The sequence below is a fragment of the Maniola hyperantus genome, chromosome 2 (assembly GCF_902806685.2).
Source record: "Maniola hyperantus chromosome 2, iAphHyp1.2, whole genome shotgun sequence".
In the NCBI taxonomy this organism is placed as follows: domain Eukaryota; kingdom Metazoa; phylum Arthropoda; class Insecta; order Lepidoptera; family Nymphalidae; genus Maniola; species Maniola hyperantus.
The window spans coordinates 4,451,497-4,476,756 of NC_048537.1; the positions used below are offsets into that span (position 1 = coordinate 4,451,497).

At 36.6% G+C, this 25,260-nt stretch overlaps 2 protein-coding genes across 7 annotated transcripts in view; one reads left to right on the plus strand and one right to left on the minus strand.

Annotated features, from left to right (window-relative positions):
• Nucleotides 1–25,260, plus strand: part of kcc (solute carrier family 12 member kcc) — a 334,603-nt gene that overhangs the window by 284,368 nt on the left and 24,975 nt on the right. For all 6 annotated transcript variants that reach the window (XM_069505276.1, XM_069505270.1, XM_069505294.1 and 3 more), the window contains exon 3: nt 14,305–14,375. In XM_069505276.1, the coding sequence (XP_069361377.1) occupies nt 14,305–14,375 (71 nt within the window). The remainder of the gene's footprint in view (nt 1–14,304; nt 14,376–25,260) is intronic.
• Nucleotides 16,743–23,648, minus strand: LOC138403123 (uncharacterized). Its single transcript, XM_069502358.1, has 3 exons — nt 23,634–23,648; nt 17,240–22,605; nt 16,743–17,206 (listed from the first exon to the last, which is right to left on the minus strand). The coding sequence occupies exons 2-3, from the start codon at nt 22,587–22,589 to the stop codon at nt 16,986–16,988; spliced, it is 5,571 nt and encodes a 1,856-aa protein (XP_069358459.1). The 5' UTR covers nt 22,590–22,605; nt 23,634–23,648; the 3' UTR covers nt 16,743–16,985.

A 25,260-nucleotide genomic window follows, 5' to 3' on the forward strand; every position in this document is an offset into this window, starting at 1 on the left:
CAGTAGCCGACAAGAAAATATTGTACATCGACCCATTGCGGCTTTGTAGAGCGTTGAACATGTTTATGTTTTTTGTGACATTTTTTTCGTTTTCAACGACAGAGACAACGCTCTACGAAACTACTCTCCTTCTAAAGGTATGTACAATATTTCTTTCCAAGAATTTGGGATGAGCATTCATGTTCAGTGAGTCAAAGCATTTCATTTAGCATTTGTATTTAGAATACATCAGTACCTACATAAAAGTAGATTTTTAAATAATACACCGCAGCCGTCACATTACTTACAAATGGATAAGTATCAGCCTGAATTAATGGTGGAATGGTATATTAACTCCATTCAGAGTCCCTGCCGGGATTACAGATAAGAAAACATAAGTAATGAAGACGGCCCCGAGCCTGGGATCCGCAGACCGTAACAAAATACCTGTGGGGATCATAGGAATGGAAATAAACGTAATTCGATGGGAAGAATACCGTTGTCCTTTCTTTTAATCTATAATATATATATGAAAGAAAAAGCTGACTGACTGACATTATTTCGATGGTAATATGTATGCCTAGGCGGGTCAGCTATAGCAAACACAAAAGTTCAAAGAATATAATATACATTGGTATTAATGTATTGAGAAGTGTAGTAGACCTACACCTGAATTGCTCATTTACATAAATAATATACAGGCTCTCGAAACTTTGTTCTAAATAGGAGTAATTATTTAGTTTATTATAATAGAACTGACTGTGCATTCAACGAAGTTGATGCCTCATGTTACAGGAATGTCTGAGTACGTACACTCGTGACTGAAGGAAAGCATTTAAAATTAAATACGCTCGACCTTTGCCTCTACCAATAAACAGAAGTGAACCATTTGATTACCTGCTACTAAACGAAAAGCACTTAACTTTTCGTTTAGTCGGAATTTCTAAGGTCGTAATAATATTATGTTACACAGGAAATATACTAGGACGACATCAAATTCATTTATTTGTGAATAGTTAAGCTAATTAAGTGTTAGTAAGGTGCTAAAAGCTGTGATAGTAAGGACGTCCGCCTCCTAATCGGGGGTTTGATCCTGGGCACGCACTTTTGACTTTTCGGGTTTATGTGCGTTTTAAGTTATTAAATCAGTTGCTTTTACGGTGAAGGAAAACATCGTGAGGAAACCTGCGTGCCTGAGAGTTCTCCATAATGTTCTCAAAGGTGTGTGAAGTCTGCCAATCCGCACTTGGCCAGCTATGGCCTAAACCCTTTTTATTCTGAGAGGAGACCCGTGCTCTGTAGTGACCTGGCGATGGGTTAATCATGATGATGATGATGAAAATTCTACAGTAGGTATTATGTCTACCATAATAAGATCTCATCCCCAATGCGGGCAACACGAACGCATCTCGTCCGAGGCAAACATAATATTCATAACAACACCATTTCAGCATCTCTACGACTATACTTCACTACCTACATGCTTAGAAATCCATAGTATTCGTGTAAAATAACAATTACCATAAATAACGCGCCACATTACTGAGCATTTCGATCAACTTTTATTACAATCTCATACACAACAACAATATTAGTCATCCTTATTTTCTTATCCTATTTTTTCCATTGACCGAGTTTTATCCGCTTTTCTTCGTCTGGATCTCTCTACTTATATTGTCTGAAAGTTTTTTCCTCAACAATATAAGAAAAACTTTTAAGTACTTACAGCAAATAAAGAGAATGCAGCAATTCTACTGTATCTTAATTTTTCAAAGAATTGAATTTATTATAGTCGTTCTCTATTGTCGTCTGAGAGATAAAACTTTTTAGAGATAATGCCTCAGTGTTTTCATTTAAATGTTCTACTTGTTCAAAACAAAGTACTTGCAGATGCACAATGCAGTTGTCATTTACTTTAAATTATATCGAAAAAAATATGCACAAGAAAGTATTTTAAATTTTTATAATAGGTACGTAACAAAAAAAAGTTCAACATGCGAAATACTGCGATTTACACGTACAGGAATGGATTAAGGATCTAGTTGTACTGCGGTAGTGTTGAAGCACGCGACGCATCGCGTATTTTCTTTTATATTTTAAAGTAAATTGAACTTTGACACCACTACTAAATGTACCAATTTCTATAGCGCAAATAAAATTCGCGACTGGGGACTGGGGAGTGATTCGCTAACTCTTCTTCTTTTCTTGTTTGGTGGTTTTTTGTTGTGCCAGACCAGCACAATGCACTTGGCCGGTCTCAAGTATTCGCTAACTCAGTCTTCAACACTGAATGATAGCCATCAGACATTTATTTTTAATCCATTGAAGGTTTCTACAAAATAAAATTAATATTACACCCAGTAAAGCAGCAATGTAGAACCAATCAATAATGCCAAATGAGTTTGGTTGCTAATCAGTAATCACTATGTGAGCGAATCACTCCGCAGGGCGGGTCGTTGGTGCAACATCGCATCGCAATGCTTCGCGTCGCTTCTACTCTGTCGGAAGTGTGCCTCGAGCTTTAATCTTCATTTCAATTACACATGACTGCTTCGATAGAATACCTTCTGATTTTAATTTTATCTCTTTGTTGAGAGAATTCGCTGGACAATTTCCGGTTCCAATTACGCAAAAGGTTAAAAACACTGTGGAATCGTTGTCTGGTTTTAAAAGGGGGTCACTGTATCATTCACTGTTATACTTACTTGAATTTCATAGTTGTGTAAAAGTTTGAAAAATTGTTTTTTTTCTTTTAAAGCATCATTTTAAAATATTGATTTTAAAGGCATTAAAACCGTAACCATCATGCTACAAGCTGTATGTTGGCATACTGTACTGTTCGGAAACTTATATTTTCAGAACTGCGTACCAAAGTAGGTGGTACCTACACAAAGTAGGTAAATTTTGCGCGACGTCTAAATAAAAATTGAATAGGTATAAGTACGTAGTTAGGTATTACATAAAACGTCCATAGAAATAAGTAACTAAAATCACGTTTTTTTAAATGTCACCAGATGCTCGAAATGAATTACTACCCATCCTCCTATTCCAACCTGTCTGCAACAGAGGCAAGATATTTACGGAGGAGTATCACTCTACATAGTAGTTTATTTTTGAAAAATACTTTCCATTTTTCAGCGCAGAATTTATTTTTTACTTGCAAAAAACTTGCTAATTGTTAAATAGGCCTGAGTGCTTTTTATAACAGTTGTGCACTTCGTTCGCACATACCAATGCGCTACCATTACATTATTGTGGTAACTGGTATTAAGCTAGAGTTGGTCTTTGGGCTGGCTGAAGTGACTTCTGCACTCTGCGCAAAATGCGGAACGCTAACGCGAATTTTATGCTACTTACTGATTTCGTTTATGCAATCGGCATTAGCGAATCGCTTTCAGCATCCCACAGAGAACTTTCCTCACACTGACACGCTAATAAAGCTGATGACGTAAAATAGGTAGACAAGACCGATCATCATCGCATCAACATAAACTAATTATTTTAAGCGTATTTCGTGGTTTGACGACATATTTTAATGTAGATAACGGGTACATACCATGCCAAGGGTAAAATACACTCACAACGTCATTATTAACGAAAGTTAAAAGTGACGTTGTGAGTGTATTTTGCCGGACAGCTCGTGAAGTTCCAGCGAAAAGTACAAGAAAGAGGGTAGTTCGCTACTGGCCTTGACAGCTCGAACTTCATCTCTCGTATCACCACAGTCCCGTCGTGACCACGACCCATGCAATTAGGTTGAAATATCGACCGATAAAAACATCAAATTAATCGTGGTATGTACCCGTTATCTTCATTAAAATATATCGCATCAACATGTTGAGGTCCATTGTTCACTCCACCTCCCTCACATCCAATCCTCCGCTTTCCTCATCAAGTCATTTCGCTGCATTCTCTTTGTTTCATCGGTCTAATGAGCTGGAGGTTACGACGCTAGACTTACATGTGGTTTCCACTATAACTTTTCAGCTCCTACAGCCACCTTTTCTTGCAAAAAGCATAACGTCTCTCACTTCAGTTAGCCATTGGTTTGGCCAACGCGAGTTATCTTGGCTCCACTATGTTGCCGTGGTAATCAAGTCAAAAAAGATAATTTCGGGAAAACAGCGCTTTTTGTTCTAATATTTTGTGTTTGTGAAAAAACTATAGGTACACTCGATTTTCATATTGCATAGAGACATAAAACATACAATTAAAACAAATTATCTATGTAATTTGTTAAAATTGAAAAATTACAACGACCAACGGATATTTCAAACCCTTCGGAGACATCGGAGAATTTAGGCGATTATTTTTTAAGGGCCTCAATAAATTGTGGTAAAAATTCCAACAAGGGATAGCCTAACGACATTTGGCAACTCGCCAGCCCTTTCTTTGCACATTGGGTTTGGGAACAAATCTAGTGGAAATGGAATGATGTGACTATGTGACCTCAACTGTTGTTTATATAAATTATGGCTCTACTTGATTATTGTCAAAAGAGAGAATCGACCATAAATATTATCTAATGTTATATTATTTAATGTGTTAGTGTGTGTAATGGTGTAGTTATCTACACCATTACACACACTAACACATTAAATTAATTGTTTTATGGGTACAAAATGACTTTCATTCAATCACGGGCCATTTTAACTTTATGTGTCTTATTTCAATTCATTTAATTTCATACATAGACGTGCTAAAATCATAACTCTTCAGCCAAAACTTTTGGCTTGCAGTAGTCTGGTAAAAAACTTAATTCTAAACGTAAGAAATCGTGGAAAAGGCTATGTATGTAAAACATAGTTTTCAAGTTGAGTCTAGAAATCTGTCTACGGCAGACCCACTACGAGTGCACTTGAACGGAAAACGTAAGAAGATTACGCGAACCGAATACCGCCCTTTTCATGTTCAAGATACTTTTGCTCTGTAAGACCGTTGAGTCGGCTTGCAACTAAATCTTTTAAAACGCGCCATGCATTGAGTTTCCACCGTCCTTTGTTTCCAGTCAACGGATTAAAACTAAATTAAAAGCTCACGTTGCTATTCAAGTTGTTCGGAGTAATGTACTTCTTTTCTTTTTGTTTAGGAATAAAATTGTATACGTAAGTAGGTATTGAATATGCTACAAAAATAGCATAAGTGGTAATAAAATTGCATTTTCATAAATCTTCACGTAGGTACATGCAGATCTTAAAAGCTGAATCGACGCACATAGTTTCATGTATCCATTGCGGCCCTAGAAGTTATACCAACACACTAACGTATTGGTATGATTATCTCAATGATAAAAGAACGTGGATTTGATCTGCAGCTCGTTCCAACAACGCGCGGGACTGCAAATACTTTTTTTATACATGTCATAATATTGTATATCAAATCTTTGAAAAGAGCAACCGCCGAGTTTCTTGCTGGTTCTTCTCAGTAGGAAAGGCATTCCGAACTAATGGTAGATGTATTTGACAATTCAAAAGTACTTGTAAAATTTTAATTAAATAAAAATAAAAACTTATTTTTTTAATTTTTTATGATGTTCATGTAATGTGTCGCGATTTGTTGTGTAATGTTTGTTGTATTGTTCCTTTATTGCAAAGGCACGTAAATGCAAATGCAGAGTTCTAACTCATGCTAGACATCGATATAGTATATAGATAAGCTCTCATAGATAGAAAACCGCACTAATAAATCGATCTCATTTTGAAAATTACATAAAATTAGCCGACAAACATATTGTGGCCCAAATTGTATTTGTGTTTCTGGTTCTGGTTGATATCAATGCCTTGTCATGCATAAAAATCTCTCAATTCTGGGAAAAAACGTTCGGGAGGAAAAAAGAGTCTAAAGAAATCATAATAAGGTATAACATATCTTAAGGAACTGATTTGTTTCAGAATTTTGTGGACGCGTTAAATAGAAATTGACCTATCTATACATATATATCGATGATGCATATATGTATATCATCGATATATATGTATAGATGAGTATATATAGATCGTGCCGCACCTGTGCCCCTTATTTACCAACTAGCTGATGCCAGCGACTTCGTCTATGTTACCCCCTGGTTAATCCTCTACTTGTCTGTGAAAGTCCCGGCAAAATAGGTTTAGCCGTTCCGAAGATTAGCCCGTTCAAACAGACAGACAGACTGACAAAAAATTTAAAAACCTGTGATTCAGTTATGATACAGTTCAAATAACCATATGAGCTTAATTTGAGGTAGTTATTTCGAAATTACAGACAGACACTTCAATTTTATTTAATAGTATAGATTCTTCATAAGCTGAATGATTACACTTGTCAATAGTTTGACGGAGGGTCATCGTAACTAGATTTAACTGTACGCTATCAACGTCAGAGACCACGACCAAGTTGCCTCTTGAGAATTTGTTGTACAAACTTTGTCTGCGCCATAAGCCACCCGCAGCCTTAGGCTGAAATAAGCCGTTTATTGTATAAGTTTCGCACTATGCATTGTTCAAAGCAATTTAGGTTAAATACTACAGATATCCTTAACTAAGCCGAATTCCATCTTATAATTACTAGCTTATACCTACCCGCGATTTCGTCCTCGTGGACCATACAAATTTTAAACCCCGATTTTACTCCCTTAGGGGTTGAATTAATAAGGTTCCTTTTTTGCGGATGTCTACGTCATAATAGTTATTTGCATGCCAAACAGACCGATCCGTCCAATAGTTTGAGCTGTGCGTTGATAGATTCCTCATTTTTTAATTTGTAGGTAAGTATGTTATACATTTTTGAGATATGATGTTATATAATTATTATTCCTCGCCTCAAGCTCTTTGTTTAAGTAAATAAGGCATAGACGATAAAATGAAACCCACTTAAAACCGCTTTTATAATTGAAATGATGTCGTGCCTCGTACATTGTTAATACACATACAGGCTGTAACCGTAATGCTAGCAAAAATAGCGTTTTTGTTGTAAGTCCCGCAAATTGCTATTGCGCTGGAACCATGTCTCATTAACATCGAAATGACGTCATTTTGACGTCAGCCGCAATGAAAATATACCATCAGCTCAAAACTTCAGTCTAGTGCTGACGTCACTAAAATGGCAATCACGCGCATTAGCAATGTGCGGGACTTATATACTACCTAAACACAATCCAATATCAATAACCATTTGCGTCACTTTGTAGTTTTAGTGATTTAGTATTTTTCAAACCCGCTAATGTATATCGTGCAAACTCTGGTCAATGACCCACCGACGACACGGCAGTGACTCCGAGTGGCCTACTTACGCAACGCTCGTTGACCTCTAAAGTCAGTCAGAGGTTTTATTTGCAATATATCGTGAACTTCAACAAAATATTGGTTTTTTTATTTTATCGCGTTTTTCTTTTGTGGTATCAGTAATCATCAGTACTATCACCTGTCTCTGTTTTTTCCAGCGTTCTGGTTCTGGTACCTACCCATACCTACTTGCAACCTAGAGATGGACATTATTATGACACTTTTTATTCCGGAAAATCTGAGTTTTTAGCTACATACAGTGATCAGTAATAAGAACTTCACAGAGTAAATTCCCTCCTACTTCATCATGTCAACCCATCGCCCGCCCACTCCTGAGCACGGGTATTCTTTTAGACTGAGAAAAATTTAGTCCACAAGCAAAGTTCGCAGGCCAAGTGCGTATTACCAGACCTTACACACTTCTTAGAACATTATGGAGAATGCAGGTTTCCTTACGATAATGTCTTTCACCGTCAAAGCAATTATAGGCACCTATATATGTATGTATTCAATTGCTCCCGAATAGGAGGCCTTTTTGTTGTTGTATTGTATTTTGTATTTGTATTTGGTGGAAAAAAATATTCTGCAGTAATATACATATTATAAAAAAATCCGACCAAGTGCGAGTCAGGCTCGCGCAATGAGGGTTCCGTACTACAGTCGTATTTTTTGACATTTTGCACGATAATTCAAAAACTATGATGCATAAAATTAAATAAAAATCTGTTTTAGAATGTACAGGTGAAGACCTTTCATATGATACCCCACTTGATATAGTCACTCACTTCGAAAGTTGAAAATACTAATTATTAGTTCATGACCACAATTTAATTTTTTTTGTGTGATCTAACCCTAAATTCACGGTTTTCAGATTTTTCCCCAAATGTCAGCTATAAGATCTACCTACCTGCCAAATTTCATGATTCTAGGTCAACGGGAAGTACCCTGTAGGTTTCTTGACAGACAGACAAACAGACAGACAGACAGACAGACAGACAACAAAGTGATCCTATAAGGGTTCCGTTTTTCCTTTTGAGGCACGGAACCCTAAAAAATACCTACTAAACGGATTGCCGCACAGTAGGTATGTACGCCAAACCACGAACGTCGAGAACATTATGTAAGCGCTTTATAACTTTAGTCTAACTGCTACTACCACACTTCAAATGATATAAAAACTTAACTACACACACAATGTCCATTTCAACCTTAATTCTGCCCCTTTGTGAATTTACATTTACCTACATTACAAATGCCGTGTCTACCTAACAAGACATATTTTCACATTCCATGCGCAATAGAAATTCCACCCGTATAAGTAAAATTTTAACAAAAGTAATTTATACGGAGCGTGTACGTTGTAATTTAACTAATTTCCTCTATTTGTATAGTACGCGACAGGTCGAGATGGCAATCGGAATATACGGCGGGGGGGACGCGCTATACACCCGCACGTAACCCGCGCTCACCCGCACAGCCAGTGCAGGTGTGCGGGGTGTTCACTCCCCGATTGCAATCTCGACCTGTCGCGTACTATACTGTCCATTTGCAGTTCAAGTATTGACTTTAACAGTTTCACCGCAGGCAGTAAGCGTGTTTGTTATATATGGACTTGATTGGCTTCAGTTGCCAATTTAGGATTACGACCTCCCTAAGGCTGCTTTTCCACCAAATGTGCTACGATGCTAAGCTACGGATACGTACGTCAGAGCCACTAAAGGATCGCTTGATTTGCATAACATAGGCTAGCTCAGTTATAGTGGAAAGGGGTTCAACTCACTTAAGTCTTTTACACACCTACTAGTTAAAGCGAAGCATAATATGAGCTCAGGGTATGAGCTAAGGATTTGAACTAAGTAGAGATGTTTGTATGGAGCACACCCAATGTCGCGTCGTGCATTTTCCTTGTAGTACCTACCTTAGCTACCTCAGGCAAAGCGCATCACATATTACCCGCTCCGCTACACCACTTAGCTTTAGTGGAAATAGAGTATAGACACATAGTTTCGTAGCTTAGCTGTAACCTCGCCCACTGCTTAGCTACATGGTAGAAAGGTAGCCTAACGGGGCCTCGAGTGGGGGCTAGTTTCAGTCTAGCTGATGCAATGGACTGTGAAATCGTACTTGGGCTCCGAAAGTTGGAGCTAATAACATCTGAAAGACTTATGCGGCATCCCTATTGTTGCATAAAAAATTATCCTCAACACAGTTAATTATTTTGATAAAGGCTGATATTATTAGGAAATACTATTTCCTTTCAGAGAAAATAGACCAGACCATGTAAGTACTGTTTGTATCTCTTTATTAGATACACGTTAGAGATACATATTTTATTTATAAAAAACTAGCTAACAACTCATTAATTTTTTGGAATAAAAATATTCTTTGTCCGTTCCTAGGATGCAAGCTATTTGCATGCTAAATTTCAGCAAGATTGGTTTAGCGGTTGAATCGTGAAAAGGTAACAAATAAGTAGACTAAAAGATATACATACAAATTCAGAATGTTATTTGGATACCTATTAAAAGTTATATTACGATGACACCACCAATTTCGAGAAACTCGATATGGCTATAAAACCAACTCATATAAAAACCTCGCACATATTTGATTTCAGACAGAACATTCAGTGCATTTTTCCTTTGTGAAAAACAAACTTTTGACCGGCCCTAGCTGAAACGTATTAACTTTTTGATACGGAAGAATTCGTTTTGCTTTTCGAAACCCGACATTTTCGATATAAAATGTGTGAGCTTTTTACGGTCTTATTCAACTTATTTTCATATTTTTACACCTAGTAGAGGAATTCATCTCACTTGGAATAAAATTTCAGAATGTTATTTTTAAAGCTATTGACTTGACCATCGACATTTAAAAATGTTTGATATTTATAAATAAATAGACAATTGATCTATACTAATATTATAAATGCGAAAGTGTGTCTGTCTGTCTGTCTGCTAGAAGTTCAAGCCCCATCCGTCCCACTGATTTTGAAGAAATTTGGTACATAGATAGCTTGCATCCCGAAGAAGGACATAGGCTACTTTTTATCCTGAAAAATCAGAGTTCCCACGGGATTTTTGAAAACTTAAATCCACTCGGACGAAGTCGCGGGCATCATCTAGTCTAGATGTCATATAAGTATGAAAGAAGCAGATCCGTTTCATATGTATCTAAATAGAAGCCTTAGTATGACACTTGGGTCATATTTGTAGAGCGGTATCTCCTCTACTCTTGTAGGTACGTTTTGTATCTTGTTTTTTACTCATAATCTAGCACGAATGAGTAACAAGAAAAAAAAGCACGAATTTATTATTTACGTCATGTTAATATGAATGTACCTAATATGTATAACGTCATTGTACGTAGTATCATAAAATATAGCATATTCACTAGTTAGTTTAGGTGGGGAATTACATCAAATTTTATTCTAAAATACATTTTACAATGTAAAATTAAACCACCAAATCGAATCGAATCGGCATCAACCGAAAATCAGATTCGAGATTTAGGAGAAAATAAGGAGAAAATATTGGTGTACATTATAAAATAGAAAGTACGACTATTTCAGAAAATATTTTAACAAAATAGTCCTTCCTGCGACGTTGTGTTAATTTATTTGTTAAACCTACCGATTCGCACCTAATTTAAACGTAGCCACGGCCACTTGACGTCCCAAGTAAGGAAACAAAGTAGGTAGATGTCATAATATATGTTAAAATATGCAACAAGATGTGGCAAGTATAGGTACATCTTCGAAGTTTGTGGTCACTAAACGATTGGGCGGCATTCACGGCACTCTCTAATCTTATTCCGCAACCAAAATTTTCCCTAGTGGCCTATGCGTCTCTTCTCGGCTACTTTGCTCATCAAGGTTTTTGACTTATTCTCTATCAAATAAGAAATCTTTGCAGTTGTCGGAAAAACTAACTTATTTAACATCAACAATATAAAATGGATATTGGGTTTAAAAACAAATATAAAAAAATCATTATTTCAGCGGTATATTGAGGCCGAATACAATTAAGATTCAACAATTCAATTTATTCCGCTCAAACAAATTAAAACTGACAACAATGTTCCGACATCCAATAAATGAATGAATAATGATGACGTGAACCTACTAACTGAAACTATAATTAATACCAATCAAATACCTATTACTGGATTAACATGCTAATACAGACTTTACAAAACCTAAGCCATTTTTTGCATGTTAAGTGCAAATGACTCTACCCACCAAAGGTAAATACTTACCCACTTACCTCTCAAGCTCTTAGCAAAAATATTTCTAGCCCTGCATAATTAATAATGTAGGGTTGATAGATAAGTACTCTTGTAAGTCGTAACGCAGCACACAGTATCTCAATTATTGGGAGGACGGGAAAACAGCCAACAAGCAAACGCATAAGTCAAGTCGTTGACAGAAAGTTTCGGGTACAGTTTAATTATTAGACCCTCGTTTGGTACATAGTAGCTTCACTAAGAAATCAAACATAGCCCTCTTTGAGGCCTACGTTCACGATTTCAGTACGATTCGATATAAATACGACTATAATGAGTGAATCTATAGAACTATATATGAAAACATTCTTGTATAAAATGATTACTAATTTATTACTGGTAATTATGCGCAAACCATCTTCTAAGATTTATTTAGCACTAAGATTAAATAAGTTATCTGAATACGTGTGTACTCGATCGCTGTAACTACTTTGTTGTATAAGTCCCGCAAATTGCTAATGCGCGTGGCCGCCATTTTAGTGACGTCAGCACTAGACTGTAGTTTCGAGCTGATGGTATATTTTTATTTCGGCTGACGTCAAAATTACGTTATTTCGATGTTAATGAGACATGGTTCCAGCGCAATAGCAATTTGCGGGACTTATATTATCATAGGATGTAAAAGCACGTATCTACCATCGTTCACGTAATTCAGTAGCCATTAATAAACTTGGGAGGTCTTTGGAACACGTAGTTTGAATAGCCTTTATAAGTCGAAGCATGACTACTCTTACACTGTAATAAAAGTTATAGGACGTAGTTATGGTGGGAGTTTGATGATTATTATCGTTTTTATTATTTCTCCATTTTCAGTTAGCACAGTCAATAACAGAAGGTTACTATCATCACAATAAAATATCTTTACATTATAGTTCTACTAAAAATAGAACATTGGGGCCGATTCTCTTGTACACAACCTCTAAACTAAACTAAATTAACAGGTCTAAATTTAGTGCCATCCTTTTCCGCAAGCAACATTATGAAAGGGATAGCAATAGATTTAGACGTGTCATTTTAGTTTAGTTTAGAGATTGTGTACAATGGAATTAGCCACAATGTTTGCAAATCATAAAGGCTCAGTAGTAGAGCGTAGAATTTATAGACTCCTTTACACACCGTCCGCGTCCATGCAAACAGATATAAATGATCTTGTTCCACCGCCAGCGATAAGCGAGAAACTAGAAACGAGGTGGTAGCAACGAGAAGCGAGGGCGTAGTTTTATTACAAGCTATGAGAGAGTGCTATGGGCAATAAACTAGCGCCGGTCGCTCGGATAGGTGGCCGAGACATAGGTACATATTTTAATCGCTTCGCAAACTGCGCGAGTATTTTGACCACTAAGAGAGCGTCGCTGAGCGAGTTTTTTCTTTGATAGCTCTTGTCGCTGTGAGAAACAACTGGATAAAGAGTTCTCGCCAACAGCGTTCACTGTCAGCGGTCAGCTATTAAAATATTTATCTTTTTTAATTGACACGTCATCACACATCGACTGTACGGTTCTTGAGCGAGAAAATAGTCGATAGCTAGTCGCTTCTTCGTCAGCGGTGGGACAAGTGCCTAAACGCGATATCTAGGTTTATTGACAGTTCCTAGACACGTCTAAAATAAACGTTAACCTTTAACTTTATAACTCGTGTAAATAATTTAGTTTCAGCTGGCTGCGGTACAGATGATATGATTAAACATGTACCAAAAATACTCGTCCTTTCCAGTATGAACCATTCGCTGTCATCAAATTATGGCACGAAAGGTCACCGCTTGACATTCTGCTGCGAAGCGCCCATATTGAATTAACTTTGATTGTGTTACGAGATATTGTGGACATTAGAAATAGAAATCTGTTTTGATGTTCTGATTTTCGGAAAATTTACAAATGATAAAAATTTGTTACCTAAAGCAGTCCCTGACACTATACAAGCGAACTGATCTAATTACTTTTTTTTTTAATAAAAATGGTGAGCAAACGGGCAGGCGGGTCACGTGATGTTAAGTGATTACCGCCACCCATGAACATTTGCAGTACCAGAGGAACCACCAATGCGTTGCCGGCCTTTCCGGAATTTGTTGGTCCGACCCTTGAATAACCCCATGTTGTAACCTAATGGGAACATCGCCGATGGGAGTTGATTCCACAGTTTGCATGTGCGTGGAAAAAAAGATACACAACGGGTGGTCTAAGTGCTCCAGAAACCCAGGTGGTGAGGTACCTATTACTACTACCGAAACACCAACCTGTCCGCACACGATTTGTGTGGGTGGCTGGTAGAGCCGAACGCTAAGCATGCTAAAGTTTGACCGAAGTTAATTGAGCAGGACAAGGTGCTGTTACGATCAATAAAATTCACCAGTTGATAGAAATTACTAGCTTTATAGAATTATCTCTTTTTTGAAAATGAAAATGTATTCAAATCGCTTGTACCCCGAATGCGTTTCCCGTCGCCCAATGAAAATGAGCGAGCAGCTTTAAGTGTAAGGTAAACTTTGTACCACGACTAATGCAATTTGCACAGGCGCGGGCGGTCGAAAGGCATCTTTGCTTACATTGCAACTAGACCAATAGCTAAACTAAGACAGAGCTAGCGCGCACCACGGTAAATTTCCGTACATTTTTAGGGTTGCGTACCTCAAAAGGAAAAACGTACATGTACATAGGATATTCACATAGTTCAGTGTAGTTAACTTTGAAATTTCATTTCCGTATTTTTCATGAGATTCTGGTCTAGGTACATATACCTTAACGAGTAAATTTTTTTAATATATATTTTTTTCAAATCGTTCCAGGTGACACCGACGAACATGGCCTGCCCAAGGATAAGGACAAGGGCTGCGACACCACTCTGTATCTATACCAGGTCAGTACCTACTTTTTTTCAAATAATATAAAATAAGAACTATTTAAAACAGCCAACTAAATTAAGTGAAACAAAGTGAAATCGATGCACATACATATATAAAATTTAAAGCTCTGACTGACTGACTTATATATCAACGCACAGCCTACACCGCTGGTCTTAGAGACATGAAATCTAGCGGGTGAGTTCGTTGTAAAGAGTAAGTAGGTATTCACTAAGACAGGATTTTTCGAAATATCCCCCTTAAGTGGGTTAAACGGGGGTTTCAAAAAGGGTCCGTGCAGCGGCGTGACGTTCATGTTAAAAATAAATAAAAATCGTGATTTTTAGGGTTCCGTACCTCAAAGGAAAAACGGAACCCTTATAGGATCACTTTGTTGTCTGTCTGTGTGTAGGTCTGTCAAGAAATCTACAGGGTACTTCCCGTTGACATAGAATCATGAAATTTGGCAGGTAGGTAGGTCTTATAGCAGACATTCGGGGATAAATCTGAAAACCCTGAATTTGTAGTTAGATCACACAAAAAAAATTAAATTGTGGTCATGAACTAATAATTAGTATTTTCAATTTTCGTAGTAAGATAACTATATCAAGTGGGGTATCATATGAAAGGTTTTTTCCTGTGCATTCTAAAACAGATGCATTTTTTATTTATTTTTATGCCACATAGTTTTTGAATTATCGTGCAAAATGTCGAAGAAATACGACTGTAGTACGGAACCCTCGTTGCGCGAGCCTGACTCGCACTTGGCCGGGTTTTTTTTTAATTATTCTCTTTTCTAATGAATTAATGCCACATTAACAACCGCTATACAAAACATCACATCATTTTATTACTACAAGACCCTATTTATGTAATCCACGTCTAAGTCAGGACTAAAACACTATCATAAACATTATGTAAACTACGTTTGTATGCAGAGCGCTGGGGAGCGTGCTAGGGAAACTTTTCTTATTACCAAAATGAAAGTAAATTATTTAATTGTAACGTAGCCTTTGTTCGTAACATTTTAGTAGAAACAGAGCACGTCGAACGTGGAATATAATATTAAACTTTTACCAAAGCAATATCCAAGATAGGGAAGGAAACGTATGATTTATCGTTCAGAAGGAAACATCAGTAACACGCTGGCGTATTAAAGTAGAAGAGGCATAAAGGAGAATGTTCGTCGTATTTCGTCATTCGACGTAGCTTAAATCCCGGTCTAAGCTCATGCGAATTGCATCGGGCCGCAATATATTATTTCGAAAATCCGTAGATATACACATGTAATATGGATCTTATTGAGTTCCCATTACATCGTCATTTTTCCCAGAGAAAAGTCTTTATTATGCAGAGTTGTATGACAACTCATCTACATTGTAATATGAAGTTAGCAAGGCCATGAGTTATTATTTCATTTGAAATTTTTTGTATTAAACTTTTTCGTACTCAATAATAATTTAAATTGGTTTTATCTCTGTAAATAGTACTTATTTTAAGCATAAAATTCGATTAGCATATTTCGAAAATCCGTCTAGATATACACATGTACCTATGGACCTTATTGAATTCCAATTACATCTACATTTTCCCCAGGGAAAAAGGCTTCATCATCCAGAGTTACCTATATGAAAATTCATCTACGTAATATACGTGAAATATGAAGGTAGTGAGGCTGTCGCCATCTCCGTAGGGGATGAAGACTGACAGCTGAGTCTTCAGACGGCGATGCAATATTGCCCGTGTTCTATATTAATATTAATGAATCCATTATTGCAATATGTTACTCTCACCTTATATCCTGTCACTTGTGGGTGACCTGTGAGCTATCAGCTGAGGCCACTGTCCTCAACTGTAGATTGTGCTATGCGTCACCATCTGTAATATTTAATTTCAGCTATGATTCACACTGAATCCGTTAAGTGCCTAAAGTTTATACATGTAGAAAGCACTATTGCTTTGCCTTGTTTACTTTACTGTCATAGGTACAATTGGTCCACTCTGAGGAGTGGACGAGCGATCTTTATTGCTTTTGTCTCAATGACCGGTGTCCAGACGTCAGTCTGGACCCACCTGTCATGTCACTGACTCCAGGGCTTAGTGTGTGAGCCACCACGGCTTTGCTACCTTACAGGTCAAATACCGCCCTCGCGGTACGGGGTTAACCGCACCGCCTGAGGCACCCTAACTGCCGGCAGTTGTCCAAAACGTTTGGTTGGACATGCCCACGCCTGTTGCGGCTGGGAAGTCATGATCCGCTCACACGGCACTGCACTACAGCAGTGCCGTTCCTATGTCTCATTATTATACTTTATAGAAGCTTAGGCAATACTATGTAAACCTGAGACACTTAGCTGATTCACACTGCTTGGATGTCACTGCCCGTTGACCCAGTCCAGCACGTATCACTCACGTATATTACCACTAACAATGAACTACGATATGAAATTTGAGATATTAGGCGCGTTTGGCGGCCATATTACATACATGTCTAAACTTGAATTCTCTATGCTCAAAGAGAGACCAAAAACTACTCTAGACTAGAATACTCACCATAGAGTATCAGTGTTGCTATGTACAATATTTACATTCGCGGAAGTCGCGACACTCCCGCCGGGAATGATTGCTTACAACAAGGTAAGCAAATTGCGCGTCCATTCCCTTATCTTCTCAAGGGCTCGGACCGCTGCAACTCGCTTATGTCTAGTTTCTTCGGATCGTTCCTGTGTATCGTCATTCGTTGTCATCAAATATTTGTCCCTAACATCAGAATCATCTCTCAGCTCATTTACAACTCTATCCTTTTCAATGCTCTCAGTCTCTATGTTTGCTTCATTATTTGTAACATCTATCGCATTTTCTGTCTCATCTATGTTTTCACCTTGTCTCATTGCAATGTCATTATCATTTAATGTTTCCTTTTGCATGTTCTCCGTTTCTATTGTAACGGCATCTGGTGAAATTACTAACTCCTTAGAAGCTTCATCAGATAATTTTTGAATTTCAGAATATTGTTTTGCATCTTGAGGTATCGGTTCCCATTGGACACCGTCTTCTACTTCAAGCGGGTATAAGTGCGCAATAGAACGAGTAAATATAGTGTCTCCTACTTTCACTTGAGCCACTCTCGTTAAACCATCAGCACTCTTAACTAAAGAAACTATTTTTCCTACTTTCCAGCCTTCACGATTCTTATCTCCTTTCATCTGAACCAACTGGCCTTCTTTTGGAGTCAGCTTTGAAGTCATACGTGGTTGTTTGAGCGAGTGACTATATCTCTCGCGTAAACTCGGTAAGTAGCGATTACGAAACATTTCTTTAAATTCTTCTAGCAGTATACGAGCTCTTCTCCAGCCCTTGACTAAATTGGTCTTTGTCGATGTACCTTGCAATGGAATGTTATCTTGTGCTGTTTCCACACTGATACATCTGTCCATTTGTAGAAAATCCGCAGGTGTCAGAACATGTTCTAATTCTGAATCTACAGATGTCAATGGTCTTGTGTTTATTATTGCTTCTATTTCCTTAACTATTGTTGCGAGTTGATTATCCTTTAAAAGATGTTTTTGAAGTGATCTTCGCATGCAATGTTTTACGAGTCCTACGAGCCTTTCATAGAACCCTCCAAACCAAGGTGCGAGTTCAGGTATGAATCGCCATTTTATTTTATTTTCAATACAGTATGCGTTGGAAACTATATCCGCTATTAGTTTGAAATGTAATGCGTTATCTGATGTAATTAAGGTTGGTATTCCTCTGGTCGCAATCATTCGCCTCAAAGCGAGTAAACCCTCTTCAGCTGACAAATCTTCAACAACTTCTAAGTGTACCGCTCTAACTGCCAAACATGTTAATAAGCATATCCATCTTTTGCTCGTTCCTCTTTCTGTTTTAACTAACACTGGTCCGAGATAGTCAATTCCAGTAAATGTAAATGGTTTGCTATAATTTACTCTTTCATGTGGTAGTGCAGGTGTGGTTGGTGCTTTGAATGGTCCACCTCCATGTTTCACACAACGTGGACATTTTTCCAACTTCTTTCGAACTTCACGTTTACCTTGAGGTATCCAGTACTTCTGACGAATCAGGCTCAGAGTATGATTGACGCCCACATGATAGTTCTTTTCATGTGTTTTTGTGATAATTTTATTAGTGAAATCACATCCTCTGGGTATAAGTATGGGGTACCTTTTGTCGAAAGACCATTCCGCATATTGAAGTCTACCCTTACATCGTAAAATTCCATCAACATCCTTGAATAATCCCAAATTACGACTGAGACTTGTTTCTTTACCATTTACTTCTTCTTTGAAGTATTCAGTTTGTATTTTCTTAATTTCATTTATGGTGTTATCCAGACATTCACTCTCTACTTCTTGTTCTGTAGATGTGTTGTCTTGAATATTGTCATCTATAAAATCTTCCAATTCCATTACCTCTGGAAACTGTTCTTGAACCTCATTGGTGTTCATCTGATCTTCTAAATCCGTTTGTGGACAACCTTGCGTATCACTAGTCTTCGTTAGATCCTCCCCAACTAAAAAGGTATTGACACTGAATCTCCCTGACCAACTATCAGGTTTCTGAAGCAAAAAGTTTGGTCCATTCAACCATCTCTCCTGATCTTCCTTCGCGCTTGTTGGTCTGGTAGCAACATCAGCAGGATTCAGCTCTGACGGTACGTATCTGACGACTAAGTTTTTATTTTGTTTGATCTCATTGATCCTTCTGGCAACAAATGGTGTTAGTAATTTAGTTGAGTTAATCCAATCAATAACAATCTGACTGTCTGTCCATAATATTTGTTTAGTTATATTAAAATTAATGAATTTAAGAACATATTGTATTAATCGGCTTCCAATTAATACACCCAACAGCTCTAAACGAGGAATTTTTAGATTTTCTTGATCTTTTATCGGTACCAGCCTCGATTTTCCAATAACAAAACTTTTCTGATCATTTCCAACGATATAGACTACTGCTGCGTAGGCTCTTGTTGATGAGTCCGTGAAACAATGAATTTCAAAGTTATTACACTGGGAATTCTTCATATAGCATCTAGCTAAACTTATTTCCTTGACTCCTTCTAAGTCTTCTTGAATATCCTTCCATTTTTCAACGATATTCTTGGGTAATGGTGAATCCCATTTCATTTTCATCTTCCACAGGTCCTGCAGTAAGATTTTTGCAGCTAACAGAGTCGGGACTATAATTCCACATGGATCGAAATAAGACGCAACGCTTTTCAGAATACCTCTTTTGGTGTTAGTATTGTTCGTGATTTTGTTTGTCCTCAATTGTAATGTATCATCCTTTATGTGCCAGTCTAGACCCAATACTTTTACTATCTCTTCTGGACAACCATCTGGAATTTGTTGCATGAAGTCTGTGGAATTTGAACTCCATTGTCTCAAATTCATTGAAATTTCTCGGAATGTCTCCTTTGAGTTTCTATATAAATCTTCGACTTCCTTTGCCGTATTGGCTCCAGTCACGACGTTGTCTACATAAATGTCATTTGCTAGTTTTCTAACACTTTTATTTTTAGCGTTCATCAGATGATGTTTGACTGTAGCATTTAATATAAATGGGCTTGATATTATTCCAAATGGAACACGAGTAAATCTGAGGTACAGAAGATTATCTTCTGTTACCGGTTTCTTAGTATCTTTTAACCATAGAAATCTTGTGACATCTCTGTCCTGTTCTTTAAGTCCAATTTGTAGAAATGCTTTTTCAACATCAGCTGTTATTCCCACATTATAACATCTAAATTTAATTAGTAACCCCGTTAAATCTTCTAATAACAGTGGTCCACAATAAAGATATTGATTTAAACTTTTGTTATCTTTGGTCTTTGCTGACGCGTCGTATACGATTCTTAACGGTTTTCCAGGTGTCAAAACTCCATGAAATGGTATATAGTGTATTGGATGATCCTTTTCCTCTGTGTTTGGGACTTCTTCAATGATTTCATTTTCCAGTTGTTCTCTTAATGTTTGATCATATATTGTTAGAGTATCAGAGTCTGATCTTTTAATTAAACTTACTAGACGTCCGAACGCTAATCCAAAGTTAGATGGTAAGTCTGTTGGATAGTCGTTCCATGGCCAACTAATATAATATCTATTATTTCTGTACTCAGTTGTGTCATTGAAGTGCTTGATAGCTTCTTCATCGCGACTTAATTTTGGTGAATCAGTGATTCCTATAGACTCTAAATCCCACAAACGTTTCAAGTCTCCATTATCTAGTGGTGGATCTGGTTGATTCAGTCTGACTTCACATGAAGATTGACAATATGTCAATACTGACAGTTGTTCAACTGTGTTGTTATTGTCTGAAATTTTACCCGAGAGCATCCATCCGAATTCCGATTCGACGAGGTATAAGTCTTCTCCAATACGAACTTTCTTCGTTGACATAATCGTGTAATAGTAATCATTTCCTAGTAAAATGTCTACTCTGTCTGACAATGTTCCATCGTCTGCTAAGATGTAATCTTCCTTGATCTTGCAGTCAAGTAGTTCTTTATCTGGATGTGGAACTCCATGAGATATTGAAGGTACTACGTTAGCACATACAGTCCTAATCGCTTTATTCTGTGTAACTAACTTTATTTTAACTAGTGGACTTTCTATTTCCTTGGGCTTCTGTGCTCCAAACGTAAATATTGAAAGATTGTTTTGTTCTTCAGCTTGAAGATTTAAATCCTTGGCAATCCTTTCAGTGATATAGCTCCTTTGACTACCACAATCCATTAGAATTCGACAGATCCTTGTATTATTACCATATCCTTGGACTTCAACTACAGCAGTCTGCAATAAAGTAGATCCCTTTCTGCTTATGTGCATTACACTAGTGCTGGTTGATCCCTTCTGTTCCTGGTTTTGTTGAAATTTACTAGGACATAACGATCGGTGATGAGATCCTTGTTTCTCACAGAATTCACATTTCCTTCTTTTTACTGGGCATGTACGCATTATGTGTCCTATTTTAAAACAAATAAAACATCTACCTCTCAGTTTCGCTTTCCTTTCTTCAATGGTCCTTGCTTTGGTACAATCTTTATTGTTATGGTGTTCCCCACAGAAAATACATGACCATCTTCTTCTTTTTTCTTTATTAAATTTGCCATAACCATTTCTCTCTGGTTCAAATCTTCTTTTAGTTGGTAAGGTTTTTTCCCTCTGATTCCTATTGTTCCATCTAGGTTTAAAATTGTTCCAATGGCCTTTATTATATTTAAATTCATTAGTATTATTCATTTTAGAAGAATGTCCTTTATTTTGAAGAGTCGTTTCTTTTACGTGTAAAGTTTCCACAGTATATTGTGGAGCACCTTCCATGGTATTTTCTTGAGTTATCATCCGTGCTTCCTCTTTAACCGAGATCACTCTTGAGAGTTGTTTCAATATATCTTCGACTGACTCTGTCCGGTCAGAGTCCAATCTTATTTTCATCTCGTAGATAATCTCCGTTGGAAACTTTTCCATAATGAGAAATCGCATTTGATTGGAATTTGTATTTTCTCCCATAGATTGTAGTACTCGGAGATGTCGTTCTATATCATCCAAAGTTCCTTTGCAATCTTCCATCTTTTCAGCTCGCTTAACTTTCTTTAAAGCGTTATGATGCGCGTATATAATTTCATTTTCTTTACCATATCTGGCTTTTAAAGTATCGACCGCTATCTGATAATTTCGGTTTGTTGTATCGAGTCCATCTATAAGTCGAGCAGCATCTCCTTTGAGAGAACTCTTGAGATAAAGCAGCTTGTCGACATCGTTCAGTTTTCTCCGGTTCATGTTTGATGTGAACTGGTCCCAAAATTGGTGCCATTCGAGCAAATTACCACTAAATTCTGGTAAATGCAAATCTGGTAGTTTGCTGTATGATGAATAGTCACTTTGCTGAGGTACCATCGCTGGCTTCTCACTCCTCATGGCTAATCTTGCCTCTAACTCTGCTAAATTTTCTTCACCTCGAAGTTGGTCGTTAGTCAAATCTGATATCTCGTCTGGATTGGGATCGTTACAGATTTTGAAATAATTATATAATTCCGTGGTGAATCGGGACAAAATTGCTTTCAATTTAGACCTCACAATCCTTGCTGATTCTAAGTTTTCATCATTTTCATGAAGAGTCTGACATAAATTGAGAGCTTGATCCGAGAGAGATTTCACTTCTTTGACAAATGTAGACAAACGACTTAAAAGTATTTCTTCCATTTTGAGGTTAAATATTCTGGAAATACAATTTAGACTAGGTATGACAACCTACAATAACTATAGGTATATAATAACCTATCATCAGGTATATCCACTTACTCACATTTTAAATAAGTCATATTTTATATTTTTTATTTATTTTATATCTAATTAGAACGGCAGTGCCACTTACACTAACTGGAATAAGACACTCATATAAGCCACACGACATTCAACCTTATGCCAACGGCACAAGTACTTTGAAAAGTAAAAATATTTCTCTTACATAAGCTACACAAAATTCTACTCTTTGTCAATGGCAAAGTACCTTGTCAGGTAAGATAGTTTAAAACTTTAATTATAGTAGTTGTTACTATTAACTTAATTTATTAATAAAGAATTAAGTTATTTCCATATTATTATCGAAGGTTAAAACAACAAGTACATTATTTTTTGTCACAACATTTAAGATCTATAAGTACCATTCATGTAGGTATGTATCATCACCATCAAATTATAATCAAAACAATGAAAAACAAAATGTAGAATTATTTTAAGAATTTGCTATTAATAATTCATGCCAACTGTACACCATATAGCATTAAACTTTATTTTAAATCATTTTGGAAAATGTTACTTTTGAAATATTGATTTACTTGTTGCATGGAATCTGAGAGCAATAATAATAAACAATATTTGTCATTGTTTAGTATTTAAAATCATTCATGAACATTGTGTCTATAAAGTTATAAACATAAAACATCAAATAAATTCTACAAGTTAACTTGAAACTATTTTTCAAATCAGGTAAAATTGTTCTTGGAAACATCTCATAAAGATAATAAAATTTTGGAATTATCTAACTTTGGTAAATAAAGTATGTATACACCTACATACAAACAATTATTCTTCCAGTATTGTGGATCAAGTTATAATTCTGGATATTATCTTACACATGGATAATTAGGTTTAGCACAGATAGCCTACTACGCTAGAGTATATGTACTTGGAATTCTCGTTTGAAAGTACTACTGTTCCTATAATTATAATATATCCAAAACATACCTTATACTAATTTTGGTAAGTACTTAGGAGTAAAATACTGATCGTGTCCTCCTGTGGTTGCCTAAAACAAGTATATGTTCACATTTAATTACACTAATAAGGTGACTTGGAAATTTGTGGCGTGTCTTACAAAGAAAATTCCGGTGTGTCCGAATTCAAATATGTAACCGATCATCTCGCTAACTTGCTCGAATCTAGTCAACGATTGAAATGAGTTAAGGTCTATTAACACTCAACAGTAGGTTTCTTCATTAAGTAATTAAATTTCTGTTAAATATCAAAGCAACTCATGTACTAATGATCTTGTATGAAAATTTTCTTAAGTAGTTTAACTCTTTGATTTGACCGTGCAAATAAACTTTTCGTCACAAAACTCGAAACGAATAGCGTATTCACATTATCAAACGATAGAAATATAATGGTCCTCTTACGAAGTACAAAACGAAAGTGCTTACCTGTTTATTTATCTTTATTCCACACTTATTCAGCGTTTTATGGTTTTACTAAAGAACTTGCGTCGTTTAGTTAATAAGTAAAAATAAAAAATGGCCGATATCAGGCACGGAGACGGAGTTGAACTTGAAATAGTGTATTTACGCGGCAAGTTTGAAACCTGATACTTAACCCTTTTATCTTTAAGTACGGATCCCGAAAGTTATCTTAAAATTAGTCTTATAATTAATCCTTTTTATTAAACTAAATAACTTATATATTTAAACGGTTTTCCACATTAATTAGTAAATGTAATAACTAAAAAGATGCTAAAAAGCCTATCGTCACTATACTCTACTGATCGCTATATATTGGTGTACTCTATGACCATAGATCACTATATTAATTACATAGATTAATTAGTAGTCCATGTTCTATGAATAAAGCTTAGCGTACATCAAACATTCTTAGACCTACCTAAGACGCCATTTTCTAAATTTCACGTCCGGTTCAACCAATTGATAGCTCAATCAATCAACTTTCATTTATCTAAAAATTGCATTAAAATGATTTTGCATTCATAATTACCCGTATAAAATATTCCCATCATAATATTATTACGTGACCAATCTCAATTTTAAACGAAAATAGCTCATTTTACTATGAAACAGTTATAACTTGACGATATTAATTTCGTCAGTGAATGATAGATGGCGTTGAGAGTAACAACTTGCAATTTTTCAATAAATTATAATAATTTGGATTCTTAAAATTGGCAAATATTTGATTTGTAATTATCCCAGCATCTCCACCATGTCGCCATCTCCGTAGGGGATGAAGACTGACAGCTGAGTCTTCAGACGGCGATGCAATATTGCCCGTGTTCTATATTAATATTAATGAATCCATTATTGCAATATGTTACTCTCACCTTATATCCTGTCACTTGTGGGTGACCTGTGAGCTATCAGCTGAGGCCACTGTCCTCAACTGTAGATTGTGCTATGCGTCACCATCTGTAATATTTAATTTCAGCTATGATTCACACTGAATCCGTTAAGTGCCTAAAGTTTATACATGTAGAAAGCACTATTGCTTTGCCTTGTTTACTTTACTGTCATAGGTACAATTGGTCCACTCTGAGGAGTGGACGAGCGATCTTTATTGCTTTTGTCTCAATGACCGGTGTCCAGAC

Excerpts from the sequence above, each read along its gene's own strand:
- LOC138403123 (XM_069502358.1), bottom strand. The coding sequence starts at position 22,589 with ATGGAAGAAATACTTTTAAGTCGTTTGTCTACATTTGTCAAAGAAGTG. Across the intron at positions 17,207-17,239 it reads TGACATTGCAATGAGACAAG|ATGTTACAAATAATGAAGCA; the intron begins GTGAAAACATAG and ends AAAATGCGATAG.